Here is a 14,768-nt window from a genome sequence, read left to right on the forward strand (position 1 = left end):
CCCCAGTCAGAGGCAGAGAGCTCAGCTCTGTAAAGTGATGTTTTCTGGAGATGGCACAGAGCACAGCTGACCTCCACTCACAACGTGCCTCCCCTAGGACTCCTTCCCCCAAGAATCCATTACTCTCACTGCCACGTACCACATAGATGCCAGAGAAGAGCTGGACAGAGGAGCCACTGTTCTAAGGTGTGAGTGGGGCCCAAGTCTCCAGATTAGATGAGCCAGGTGTGGGAAGCCCAGGGAGGCTGTGCCTGCCCACGCAGCTTGCTGCTCACCAGGCCCTCTGGACCTTGGGCACCCTGGACCTAACCCCCAGCAGGCCACACGGAAGGTGGCACAAAGAGGCCATACAACCTGTCTCGGTTACTGAGAAGAGCCACCCAGGGAAAATAATCATGTTTTGACATCTAGGAGCAGAGGAAATAAATGGTACAACCAGTTAAGTGCTCCTCTGAGGTCCCTGTACAGAGGAAAGCACTTGCAGTCAGGCCAAAGCCCTCTCAGCACAGGAATCCAGTCTGCATCCTCTTGAAGCCCTTCCAGCTGGCCACACTTGAAGAGTCTGCCCAGCCCAAAAGAGAGGCTGGCTTTGCAGGTCAGCACTAGAAGAGGGAGGCCAGTGTCCCTCTCCAGAGACCCACCAACTTGGAACTAACAAACTACCACTTATTTGCATGGGCAGACACAGAGCAGGGAGGGCTATATAATTTTTTTCAAGGTAAAAACAAAAATTTTTTAATCAAAATGTGTGTGCCATCACCTACCTTTTAGGGCTTTGAATCTACTCAGTGTCAAGAAAAAGCCATGTGCTGCTCCCATGGCAGTTCGTGGAGGTGGCCGCATAGCAGCTGCAGATCTGAGTGCCCTGTCTGCTCTGGCAGCCTAAGGCCCAAGGTAAAAAGAGCGTGTGTGCCAGCCCCGGGGGCTCTGCAGGGAGGGCAGCACGCCCCTGGAGGAGGCCCTGAGCCAGGCTTATCATCTCAGAAGCGGCAGGAAAGTGAACCACTTGGGCCAACTCTACCTCTTGCCACTCACCCTTACCTGCTTGTCACCTCTGGCTCTGTAGTATCTGGAGATGGAGGTGCCAGCGTGCTGCTCAAAACAGCAGCCTCTGTCCAGAGGGAGTAAGGGGGCTTCACAGCAGGAGGATACAAATGGATAATTCCTCCCACTCCACAGAGTGTCGCCAACACCCACTCCTGCTTGCTTAGCTGTTGATGCACTGGGCTCAGGGCTGGCATCTATAGGACAGCCCCAACAGCATCACAAACCTGCAGCCACGGTTCCAGGTTAGGGGCAGGGACCATGAGAAATCTATCTAGGAAAAGAGCTCCTACAGAGGCCTGCCAGTCACCCTCAGCTTGCTCCAATGGTGGGCTGGGTGGCTGCAGAGCACCAGAGGCCACACGCTAAGCTGGCAGTGTGGCTGAGTTTAGAGTGTCAGCATTCTCAGTAAGCAGGGATGGCTCAGTTGAAAGTCAATCAGAGTCCTTCCCCGGACTAGAGTCAGCATGGACAAGGGTCATGTAAAACAGTATCTCTGGCCTCCAATACACAGTTCCTTTAGTAAGCTTCTAATTATGAGAAACAGTATCAGCATTAAGAGGTAGTGATTTCTAAGGCTGTTTGTTTCATATACATTAACAAGGCCCTTAATTATAGCATTTAAAAGTTTTTCTTGGTTCACTGACATTTTTTAAAGCTTAGATATGAAAATAACTATTGAAAATTATCTGCATTTACAATGCATTCACATGTTTATTTAATGTCAACATACAGAGGACAACCCCCAAGTACTTCAGAATGTCAAGTGTGAAGGTAAGTCTCTTTAGCTGTGACAGTGACAAGGGAACAGCTAAAAAACAAAGCAGTGAAACAGAAACATGATTTTCTTAAAATTATAAAGTAACAATTTTGATATTCAAGCTTCATTAATTATTGCAACAGTTAAGAACTTAATTTACTAATATATGTTAGGAAGGCTCTTTTTTTCCCCAAATTTATTCAAGTTGTCAAGAAATTAGATAAAAATGTAAAAAATAAATACATGTGAATTTTACTTTTGATTTTCACTAAAGGTAAATATCCATACAATTTTACAGTGTCACCTGATGACAATCTTTAATAAATCCAGGTATACAGAAATTTAAAAGGCAGAAGTTTCCTTTTACACTTTTAAACTTGAGAAACAGCAACTTAACTGTGACACAAAGTTCATGTAACAGATGCAGCAATAAATTAAAAAATGAGCATCAGTGGGATAGTCTCCCTCCATTAGAAGGGCATGCTCTTACAGTGCTGAGCTCGTATTTGAGTTTCAAAGTTGACCATCCAACACAAAGTGCTTCTACAAAGCCAGCCCCAGGCTTCACTCTCACCAGTCTGAGGTCACCTCTCTCTGGGACATCACTGGGGCACTGTGATGAGCACCTTGTTAACCAGAACCAACAAGCAGTGTGGGTCCAGCCACTCAGGTCAAAAGGCACACTCTGCACAAGGAAGGGACCCGGCTGCTGGCTCCCCTGGGCTCTCAGGATGGGGGCCAGAGCAGCCTTCACAAGTCACCCAGAGCAGGGCAGGAGCACATCTCTGGGTCACTTGCTGGCCTACACCTGCAGGCTGAGCCTCTCCCCACCTGCAGACACATCTGCCATAGTTCTGTGACTGGCACTCAGAGCACCCGCTTCTCCTCGCTCCCAGGTATTCTGTGGGCCCAGCCCCTCCAACAGCACGTGACACTGCATGCCATGCATCTTTCACACGAAAAGCCACTGCTGACCTGTCTCCCCTTCCCTGGACAGTCAGGGTTCTTCCCAGCCTGGCGTTTTCCTCTCTTCGAGCTTTCTCCACAAAGAGGGAAAACCTCCCTCCAGGCAAGAGGTGACGAAGGCCCTCCCTGCACACAGGTGCAGACTCAGGGTGAGGCCTTTTCACCAGTTTCAGCATTGAGTCCAACATTTCAAAGTTTCTTAAAAATTCCAAATCTACCCCAGGATATGACAGGATCAGAGAGAAATGGCTGCCTGGCTATCTGCCAGCTAGGACTTGGGTGTTGGCTTAAGCCAAGAGCTAGACACAACTATGAAACCCCACCCGGGATGTGTGCATATACCCATAAACACTGTTCCTCAAGATTTCTGAGTGTCTTTGGGATGATAATTGTTGCAGCCTCTGTCTGTCTCTCCATGCTCTGAGGTTTTCTATCTTAAAGCATCCATCTTTAGTCCTGAGTCAGGGGCTCACAGGAAAAACCCTTCCACACACCTGCTCAATTAGCACAAAAGACAAGCTTAGGGTTCTTTTTTCTACAGTATGCGGGGATTGAACCCAGACCTTCGTACACACTAGGCAAATGCTCAACACCTGAGTTACATCCTAGCACCATCCCTCTTTTAAAAAGTATTTTCATCTGAGACAGGGTCTTTGTTGCTCAGGTTTACCTCAAGCTTGCCATCCTCCTGCCTTAGCCTCAGGCACCCCTTGCTAAGTAGGATAATAGGTATGTGCCCCCATTCCTGGCAAACTTAGGGTTCTTCACCACTATTTATTTAAGCAAAATTGGAACCCAAAGTTCCTGGCACTCTCTTAAGTGTCTGCCTACTCCCTCTTGCGCATCTGCTTTTAAAAGAAGGTACAGCTTTCCCAAGGCCCATCTCCAGGCCTCTTGGGGATGTGGTCTCCCCTCTGAGTAAGGAGGCTGTCTGGAGGAGCTGGGGCTGCCTCGCCAAAACCACAACAAAGCTGGCTCCTGGAGCTGCTTGTGGGTCTGAAGAAGGTGAGCGGAGCACTGCCTAGGCATGGAGCCTCCAAGGACATTGGATGCTGTGCAGGGACAGCCACCCTCACTGGTGTGGACTACAAGGTTCAGCCCAAGCCTGACAAGCAGTGCTGACCAATTGGTAACAACCTTCCCTTTGCTAAAAGCTGTGTTTTATTCAGAGGTGAGGTTAGAAAAGATATCCTAGCTCCTAATAACGTTCACACTGAAAAACTTTAATGAGGAAGCTCAAAGTTTGGTAAGAAAACTACAAAAATGCTCCCCAAATTTCTCATAGTGGAAGCAATTAGCTCTGCAGCTCATACCCCTGAGGTCAGGAGCCCTGCTTGCCCCTCCTCGTCCCCTCCCTTCCTGGGAAGGGGAGCCACACCCACTGCACCTGGGTCCTCTTCTGGAGCTGCAGCACCTTTCCTTCTGGTCCTGGAGAACACCAGGCCTCTGTCCTCCTGCCTGCAGAGGGGCTCTGCCAGCTCTCACAGCAAGAGGCAAGGGGCAGTCAGAGCACAGGGTGAGGGCAGGGCGGCCTGGGGCTGACACTAATCTGCACTGGTCCCTGGACCTGGCATTGGAGCCTTGATGAGGGAGCTCCAGACGGGCACTAAGGATACTATAATCAGCAGCAGAAACTGGACGAAAGAGCTGGAAGCCCAGAGGCGCGAGCACATACACAGGCTTCTATCAGGACATCTAAGGAAACAATGCTCTTCTGCCTCCCCATCCCTCCCCCACCCCACAAGTATACTGAAGCCAGTGCAACTGGGAAAACTAAGGGGGCAGGATGTTAGAAAGTGTCTGCCTGCAGCTCTCCTGCCAGTGACTGCAAGTTTCACCATAAATGCTACTTACCTGTGACCGGCCACTCTATTCAGGCCAAATACAGTTCTGAGTTTTGAAACTGCATACTCAAGGCCTCAGCAGCATTTGAAAGTGAATTTCTAGATCTATATTGGGACATGAAATTGCACCTAGAATATTCATTACTAGCCCCCCTCACAGGCAGCCCAATTTGACCTCCAAAGCTTAAACAGTCTCAAAGATGCTATCTTTGCTACCTTAGATCAGTTAACCTTTAGGAACAAAGGACACATATTCAAGGTAAACAGGACATTCCCATTCCCATGAAGTGCCGCTCAAGGTAGTGAAGTCCATCAACATAGGTGAGATGCCCTGAAAGGCTGCCATGGCACACTGTCACTGCCACCACACTGAACAACAGTCACTTGCAGTAAGGAGCATGTTTGTGATGGGGACATGGATTGGAACATGGCATGACAAGAAGTGGGAAGCAGGCCTGGGCTGGCCTGTGCCTGGCTCTCCGGGGAGAGCTGTGGTAAGAGCAGGGAGCTGCTACTCCGTCTACCAGAGTTTTGACACATAAGAGAAAGGAAGCCGCCAGGTTTTCTCTTTAATGAGCCACATTCACTACTCAAACGGGTATAAATTATCATTATTACTATATTTAATTACAAAAGTGGGTGAAATAGAAAAACAATCCTCAGTACTCCAAATAAGTTAACAAATAAAATAACTATCATCTTGACACAAAACACAGAGCTCAAACAACCACCTCATCCACCATGAAAACTGGAATTTGAAAAGCTCCTTATGCAGCTGAGAAGGGCCATAAGGAACTGGAATCAAATTCGGCAGTTTCCCATAGAATCTGCATAGCCTTTCCACCACAGAGGGAGCCGACACAGGCCCAGGAGCCTGGCACTCAAGGGGGAAGCACAAGCACTAGGCCGGCATTGGCATCCCAAGCGTCATCCCAGATTCACAACTCCCAATAAGCCAAAGGGAAACCTGCACCTGTGATTCCCCTGTTCGGGGGAAACTAAACCCACCCAAGTGCCCTGTGGGGAGGTACTGTGCAGCCCTGGGAGCTTAATGGTGAAACAGAGCCATGGAGCCTGCCCACTGCCTACAGTCATGCCTTACTGACCCCCAAAAACAGACAAAAAAAAAAAAAAAAAACCCAAAAAAACCCCAAACCTCCTTTTCCCTTCTTGGGAAAAAAAACATAAGCCAAGCACATCTGACATGAAAGTCTTGGCTTATGTGGCAAGAGGCACTTCTGACAACAGCTGCTGGTGTGCTCAGCTGCAGCGCATGCTAACTGTCCAGGCTCTGGGTCAAGTGGAGATTTAATGCACAGAGTCTCAATCAGAGTTCTACAAACTGCTTCTTTGGAAAAAGATGTTTATTAAACAATTTTAATTGTCATAAAATGACTAAAATGGGTTTTAAAAATTAAGGCTCTTCTCTTTCTGTGGATTGCCAGAACAATGTAAAAATAATATCAATCAACCCTGCTGAACGCTTTGTTCCTAAAGTTAAATTTCATAGATTCCTAAACATTTTATGATTAAGATAAAAAATTGGATATAAATGACAATTAATGGCCATCTGTGCTGAACACACACTCTGATCAGGTGTACAATAGTCTAGTTGAGTAGTTAAGCAAAAATATTCCAGTTAAAGCATCAATTTTAGCATTTTAAAGTCATTGTCCCCTCCCCACTGTCATGATTTCCCTAAATTGAAATAGTCTGATACAGGAGTGCTAATCTTGGGGCTCTATATACTCCCAGAAGGATGACTGACTCAGCTGGCAATTAGTTTGATTATATATTTTTTAAATGCGCTAAGGTGAATTATCAAATGATTCAGAATTACATGGCATGCAGTATCCAAAATTATGGCTCTGATGCATTTAGATTTACATTAAGAATAAGAAGTGTCATTCACATTCATTGTACACCCCGCCCCTCCCACAAAAAAAAAAAAAAAAAAAAAATCACTACCTATTCAAGTTCTAGATCTGGTGCAGCATTAAGGATTAAAACTTACCACTTTACCAGGCCTTCCCCATGTGCAAATAAATCCCTCCTGACAAGCAGTGACTATACAGTCTTCAAGAAAAATTAATACAGTCAGTCTTTCATGTGCTATCTTTTTACAGATCAGAGGCTCTAACAAGGGAACGTCTTCCATCCGAGGACACAATGGCGTTCCCAAAGTTTTAGCGGGGTCCGTTTTGGTTTTAGTAACTAGATTCAGTTTGTCACTGCTCTTGCTAGAAATGTGTCCCATGCTATGGTTTCGCTTGTGGTCTTTCTCGTGATGTCTCTCCTTTCGGTCGTGCAGTGAGAGTGTTGCGAATTTGCTGACCCCAGAGGCAATGGCCCCATCCATGACGCTGCTTTTGCTGCCTGCATTGGAGACCGCCGAGTGGGGAAGGCTGTTGGATCGAGGCAGTGGAGGGGGCACAGAGTTCCCGGGTGTTGTGACACTGTTCCCATTACTTCCAGCGGGAGGACTTGTGGCATTCATGACATTTGTGTGTGTCCTTGCTCTTGAGAGGGGTTGGTGAGGGAAAAGGATGTCTTCCGTAAGGTCCCACAAACACAGCTGTGTATCCTGGCCCACTGAACCAAACCGGTACGTAACACTTACGGGGCGGCTGTCAGTAGAGTTCCGCTTGGACAGCCGGGACTGTGTACTGTTTGCTCGATCTCTGCCAAAATGAAGAAGGTCCTGGAAGTCCTCATCACTGCCACTAAACTCCATAGGGTCGCTTTCTTCTACGCTAGTAGTATAGGGATCGAATGCCACAACACTGACCCAGGATTTGTGCCCGTGGCCTCTAGCTATTACTCGGCAGTCTACAAAGGACCAGACTGTCACCAAGTCGTCCTCTCCACCTGTCACAATGTACTTGCCGTCTGGGCTCCAGCACACACACAGCAAGCCCCCAAAGTAGCTTTTCATCGTACCGTGCAGCTCCACCGAGTCGAAATTGAACACCCGCAGAAACCCGTCCTGGCTCACGCATGCTAAGAACTTGCCATCTGGGGAGAAAGCAAACTCGCTGAGGGCCCCCTCGCCCACCGTCCACTTAAGGAGAGGGTTCCTCGTGGATTTGCTCTTGCAAGTGTGCACGGCAAAGCTCTCTCCCTGCTTCAGAAGCTGGTAGTGGGGGGCTGTGGTGCCACAAGTGTGCTCCACATTATACAAGTACATGTTCCCACTCGAATGGGCTACTAGGAAAAGGCTTTCCGAACCGGGCACCCATTTGACACAGGTTACGCGTGCCTTGTCTATTAGTCTCTGTGAAGACAAAGGAGAACAGGTTATCACAAGGGAGAAGGTGCAAAGGTCTACTTTTCCAGCAAGAAAACTTGTTGCTTCTCGGTGAGAAGGAAGGAGTCCGTCCAGGCACGCCACACTTATCCCGTGGTCAGCCAGCCAGCGAGAGCACTGGCCCATTGCAGAACTACTTTCTAGAATTGCACTTGGGTGGTGGCCAATGGCTTTCACTGAGGGAGTCAGCCATTCAACAAATATCTGCTGAGAGCCTACTCTGTGCCAGACCCCAGGCCGGGCACTGGGCACACGGGTGAGAGGCAGCCCTTGGACACCTCCTCACGTCCAGCAGGAGCATGTCAACCTGTGACTCAGCAGCTACACGCAGCTCCCTCTCGTGAGGACTCATAGCTGAGAAAGCCATGCCTCCCGGCTTTCTCTGCATTTCCTGTTACTGCAGGCCACGTGCTGACTACATGTGACCCTCTGCTGCGGCTGCTCGAAGGCGGGGAGTCAAATCTGCAGCCCGCTGCCAGCAGCACACAGGACTTGAAAGCACACTTGCTGGGCGCAATGCAGCGCCGGGCCCACTGAGGCCGCCCCACTTGCACACGCTGCCCGTGTGTCATCTTTTATATGCATTTCCTCAGAGTCCTCTTTGGAACGAGGTGGTGTTTAAAGAAATACCTAGATGGTCAACTCAGGAGTCTGCGCTCCGTCACTATCACTCAACTCCACGCTCACTTCTGGTCCACTGACCTAGTCGCTTCTTTAACAGGCATGAATCAGTAGTCGTGCCTTTAAGACCAAAAGAACAGAAGGCAGAAAGTGAAAACACCCAAATGCAAAACAAGGACCCTTGGCTTGCAGGCTTTGTTATGAGGACCACTGCAGGCACAGAAGCCTCCAAATGATTCTTCCCTAGGCTGCCTAGTCTCTAAAATCATGTCACCAGAAATCACCCAACTTCTGCCTGGGAACGCCTGCTGCCAAACTCCACTGTCCCACTGCCCTGTAAGAGGGCAGCCCCAGAGGCTTAACTGCTACCACTTTGCCTAATTGGTTGGGATTCCCCAACTCAAGTCTCAGAGGGCCACCAGGGCACACTGAGTGGACCCTGTCAAAAAAAAATGGAGCCTGCAGCCTAGCTGGCTTGACTATGTGCCTGCTTCTTTACAGAAAATTATTAAATGAAAATTTGATTATTAAAAGGATGGGAAAGAGTTCATGAGCCATGCAAGCTCAATGTATGAAAACCAGACCTCAGAAGGTGGGCTGCCAACAAATGACGCCAAATTGGGAAGGGGAGGTGGGTGCCCTGAACAGCAAGCAGGCCTGAGGGGCTTGGGTTCCATGGGTCAGTTGCAGATTATTTTACAGAAGGTGTCACTGCTGACTGCCACCGAATGTCATAGCTGGACCTCTTAAATTAATAAGCTCTGTCCTTGGGGACACAGCCAACATTTTCATCCTCGCCTTTCTTTCTTGCCTGCTGACCTACCTATAAAAGGCACCTGACCTATGTTAGCGCCAACAACCTAAAAACCTAGCACTGCTCTGGCAGGATTTCCATTACACCTTCACCATTTCTTCAGCAAGAAGGTTAGGCAGGTAATATGCATGGCCAAACCAGATGGGGCAGGGAGAGTGGTCTGGGGAGTGTACAAGTGTTGATAGTGGGCTAAGAAGAGGCCCCCCACATCCAATGGTGCTCTGCCAGGCTTGCTGTTTATGTCCTTGCTGTGTCCAGCCCCAGGACTCACTTCTGAGCCCACAGAAAGGACAGTGAGATGGCCCAGTGTCTAAGGGCAGCCACAGCTCACCCTTATCAGGGTTTAACAAGCTAACTTGGGCTGAAGTCAGACTGCCACCCTTATCCTAGTATAGCATTCTCAACTCTTGCACCTTCCCTTTCAGCAAAACCCTACCAAATCCCAATTTTTCCAAGATCACTTCACTGTTATTCTATTTACCATTTGCAGAAAATTTTAAATACATAAAAACTCATAGCAGTATGGTTAGGATAAATTTTACTTTGCACCTTAAAAAAAGTACAACAAAATTCCATTAGAATTCAAAAACTATAATCCTGTCAAGCAAAAATAGTAATTGCTCTATAATGGTGAAGTATGAAGATAAACAGTTACAACACTTATTAAAAAATAAATGTTGTTGCAATGAGAAAACACATTTAAAAACTTCATTCTCACATTAAAAAGCTGCACTGAGACTACCCTACATAGACATGTGGATTACTAATTATTAAAAAAAAAAAAAAAAAAAAACCCTGCACCTGCTGGATGTGGTTGTGCAAGCCTGTCATCATAGCAGCTCAGGGGCTGAGGCAGGAGGACTAAGAGTTTAAAAGTTCAAAGCCAGCCTCAGTAACTTAGCAAGGACCTAAGCAGCTCAGCAAGACCTCGTCTATAAATAAGACTGGCTTAGTTAGTGCCCCTGAGTTCAATCCCCAGTACGAAAACAAAACAACAAAAAACCCTGCACTCATATGCTCCAACTCCTGGCTGGGACACCTAATCAGAAGCTACTATCACACTCTGGTTCTGGGGGACTAGGCACATCAGTTTGAGTGTGGGCAGATAAAGGAAATAACAAGAAGGAAGAAAGGGTTTCTTGCTTGTCTGCCTCATCAATTTTCCCTGTCAGCTGTATGCTTGAGGGAGGGAGAGCATATATTTCATGGGGGGGGGGGGGCTGCACCTCAATCACATGGGGGTGCACATTTGGTGGGCAGCAGCACATTATCACCCATAGCACTGTCCTAACTTCCAGTCTGAATATCAACTCTGGGTGCCAGGCACTGGCAAGATGCTTTACGCCACTCTCTAATCTCAAAATAACCCTGCAAGGTCAGTGTAGGGGTTTTGTTTGTTTCTGATCGGGCAATACACTTATAACTCAAGTGCAAGCATACAATAAAAAGCTCCATCACTCTCTTCTGCATTCCAGATCCTCTGCCCTCAGTCATTGATACTGGGTTCTTGTTAACCTACCCAGAGTGATTTTGTGCATGTACAAGACAAGTAAAATCTACCCAATTCTGTCTTCATACTCTGCACACTCTCACCTCTGCCTTCTCAGTCTTATACATCTGTGTGGTCTACAGACAGCTTCTTCCTCTTTTTCTAAAGCTGCCTTCAATTATGTGGATGTACTGTGGCTTACCGTGCAACCCCCACTGATTAACATCAATATCAGGATGAATACCCTTGAACACAGGGCAGTTTTCACATGTCTGAGAAATACACTTGCAAGATAAATTCCCACTGCAGTGGCTAGGTCAAAAGGCATATACATTCATAAATTTCATAGGGACAAATTGCCTCCCATGGAGAATGAAACAATTTACATTCCCAACAGCAATGTCATCAAGCCTGTTTTCCTGCAGGAAGGTAGGTATTATTCTATAGAACACCTACCTGCCCACGAGGAAAGGAGCTCAGAAAGGTTAAGAAACTTGCCTGACATCCATTACCTTCATCTCCTCACTCAGCACTGAGTGATTATCCTGTGCCAGGCACTGATATGGCATTAAACAAAATAGTCATCCCTTCCTATATGAAATTTATGTTCAACTGGAATGAGAAAATAAGTGAAATTTATGATTTAATGGTGTAAGTGCTTCGAAGAAACAAAAAAGCCACAGAGAGAAGATTAAGTGATGGAGGGAGGGGGCTGTAGTGATTTCAGTCTCCAACAAGAGAGCCAAGAATGGACTTTCCCTGATTGGGGGGCAGCTGAGCAAGAAGTGGGAAGAGAGTAGAGAGAAAGTGTGAGGAAGTGCATCCATCCAGAGAGAACAACAACTCACAAGTGTCAGGTGTTGAGGTGGGAGCAAAGCAAGCCGAAGGGAGACCGCAGAACCTGCTCTGACGAGGCAGATAGATCCTGTGCAGGTCACAGGATCCCACAGACAAACATCAAGTAGCTCTGAGACCAGCCTGGCAGGGCCACACACAGGGTTTCTTAGGAAGAGGGTGACAGCTAGCTCAGACCCCACTGCCAGGGTGGGAAACACAATTCCAGGGTTAATTAATTTAAATTGTTTTAATTTAAATTTTTCTGGATTGTTACCTGGTTTGGGTTTAACAAAAGAGAAAGAGAACAGAAAGCATCTTTCTCCTGTCTAAAAAACAGAAATATCTGGAATATTTTCTTCAATTACACAGCCCAGCTACTGCAACATAAAATTATATTTTTGTTCCACAAAGCGTCTGGGCAAAAAAAGGCAAGACTCTTAGTTGGTAGTCAAATGTTGAGTAATGGGATTTCCTTGCTAGGCCTGAACTCTCCAGGATGAATGGGGACTTCAACTGGATGAGCATTCTGAAAAACTATCCCTGAAGCAAAACGCCATCCCTCCAGGAATTCTTGGGGAAAGATGTTGGGGGAGGGGGTGGGAGAGGCAGAAGCACAAAGACAAAGGCTCAGACAGAATAGTCCAGGGCAATGCAGTACTGGCCCTACAGGCCCTGTGTCTCTGCTGTCTAAATCCCTGAAGCAGGAAGAGGGGACTGCTCTGGAATCCTGAGTTGGGATTTAGGGGTGTGAAGCCCAGGCTCAGAGCTCAGGCTGTGACCCTGACCCTGAAGTCACATTGCTGACTTGAAGGAAATGTGCAGTGAGTATAAAATACACACTGGATTCTGTATCTTCATTAGAAAGAAAGAATATCAACTATCTTATCATAATTTTTATACTGGTTGTATGTCAAAATAATATTTTGGATATTTGGATAAAATATAATGTATTCTTTTCTTTGGGGGGGGGGGGGCGTTCCAGGGATTGAACTCAGGGCCACTCAACCACTGAACCACATCCCAGCCCCTTTTTTGTATTTTATTTAGAGACAGGGTCTCACTGAGTTGCTTAGTGCCTCGCCTTTTGCTGAGGCTTTGATCCTCCTGTCTCAGCCTCCCAAGCTGCTGGGATTATAGGCATGTGCCACCACGCCTGGCTAAAAGATAATGTATTCTTTTTTCAAAAAAATTTAAAAAATTTTTTAGTTGTAGGTGGATACAAAACCTTTATTTTATTTATGTGGTGCTAAGGATCGAACCCAGGGCCTCACACATGCCAGACAAGCATTCTACCGCTGAGCCCCAGCCCCAGCCCCAAATATAATATATTCATTTAAGTTGATTTTTACTTTTTCAACATGGCTATTAGAAAAATTCAGAGTGAGCCAGGTGCAATAGACAGCACACCCAGCAACTCAGGAGGCTGAGGCTGCAGGACTGCAAGTTTGAGGACAGCCTCAACAACTTAGTGAGATCCTGTCTCAGAAAGTGTAAGGGGGCGGGGTGCTCGGAGGCAAAAAAGCACCCCAGAATTCAATCCTAGTATTGCTAAAAATGTGGCTCACTGAATATTTTTATAGGCAGTGCTACTGCAGACCATGGTGGCACCAAAGGGGACAGTATAAGGAAAAATCCCCTATCACTAGGAACCAAATGGAAGGCCAGATGGGAAAAACTGGTTAGAAGCTTATGACAACTAGTTAGGACATGAACAAAAAGACCTTCAGCTAAGCAGCAGCAGTGTGATAGGAGAGATCTATTTCACAGCAGATGCAACTGCATGGGGACAGCAGATGAGGGGGGTAGATGTTTGTAACAACCTAGTTCTGTTCACAGGCAACTAGGAAGGTTAATCTGCAACTATCAAATGACCAGAAGGGCCAGGCACAGTGGCACATGCCTATAATCCCAGCTACTCGGGAGACAGAAGGATCTGAGTTCAAAGCCAGCCTTAACAACAGCGAGGTGCTAAACAACTCAGTGAAACCCTGTCTCTAAATAAAATACAAATACAAAATAGGGCTGGGGGTGTGACTCAGTAGTCAGTGCCCCTGAATTCAATCCCTGGTACCCCCTCCCCCCAAAAAAAAAATGGTCAGGAGAGGCTGTGGCTGTGGCTCAGTGGTAGAGTACTTGCCTAGCATGTGTGAGGTACTGGGCTCAATTCTTAGCACTACATATAAATAAATAAAATAAAGGTCCATCAACAACTTATAAAAAAATGACAAGGAAAGTCAAGTAAATCAGTCATGAATACAAGACCCAAATCTGAGAAGCCTAAGATGACCCAGCAAGCTGAAGCAGGGAAGCATAGACTGTTGGAAAAACCCACTTAGAGGAAACAGGACAAAAATTAGGAATGCAGAAGAAGAAAAGAGAAAATGGCCCAGCAGTGCAATGAAGAAAGAGCAGGCAGAAAAGGAAGCTGCCACAGTGCGAGAATCTACCTCTAGTGGAGCTCTGCTCTGCATGTCCCTCTCCTCAGGGAACAGATTCTCGAGGTTGATACTATTGGACAGTCCAGGAAGCATAGGCCAAGTTGGGTACCAGAGACATAGGAGAGATCACGAGGAAGTAAATTTGGGGACTGAGAAGGTGCTGAGAAGGGACAGAAAGGGTAATGCAGGGCAGGTGCTTGGCAGAGGAAAAGTATGGCCAGGGAGAGAGGGATGGGGGTGGATCAAGGGGAAGCAAGCCCCCTGCTCCCCAGGCTGGAGAGGAAAAGCTGCAGGAAAAGAGGCAGAAACAAGGAAAACTAGAAAAAAGGAGTTGAGGAACGCGGGAACCCCACTCCAGCTCCCTCAGGGAAAAAAGCGTGGGCCCTAATAGATCTGGGAAGTGCAGTTTCAAGGACAGTGCAAGGCTGGTGCTCAGCTAGGAGGATAACAGGGAGGAAGCAACTAAGAGTTTTGACTGGCATGGCCACAGGGCTTTCCGTTGAGAGTCACGTTCAAAATGCCTCACGGTCCATCTTAATAACCCACTTTTATAAAAACAAGCAAAAAAACCAACCAAACAACAGCAAAATAATTTAAAACAACAACAGACTATCAATATAACATTTCTGTATATGTCAAGAAAGCTCA

At 47.0% G+C, this 14,768-nt stretch overlaps 1 protein-coding gene across 5 annotated transcripts in view; it reads right to left on the reverse strand.

Moving 5' to 3' along the window:
- Wdr20 (WD repeat domain 20) overlaps nucleotides 1–14,768 on the reverse strand; it is a 79,290-nt gene that overhangs the window by 4,998 nt on the left and 59,524 nt on the right. For 2 of the 5 annotated variants that reach the window (XM_076849624.2, XM_076849623.2), the window contains one exon: nucleotides 6,629–7,888. The exons of 2 other annotated variants lie outside the window; for them this stretch is intronic. In XM_076849624.2, coding sequence (XP_076705739.1) covers nucleotides 6,629–7,888 — 1,260 coding nt within the window. Of the gene's footprint in view, nucleotides 1–6,628; nucleotides 7,889–8,449; nucleotides 8,663–14,768 lie in introns of those variants that run through there. One more of the 5 variants, XM_076849627.1, reaches the window with a different exon arrangement.

The sequence above is a fragment of the Callospermophilus lateralis genome, chromosome 3 (assembly GCF_048772815.1).
Source record: "Callospermophilus lateralis isolate mCalLat2 chromosome 3, mCalLat2.hap1, whole genome shotgun sequence".
In the NCBI taxonomy this organism is placed as follows: Eukaryota; Metazoa; Chordata; class Mammalia; order Rodentia; family Sciuridae; genus Callospermophilus; species Callospermophilus lateralis.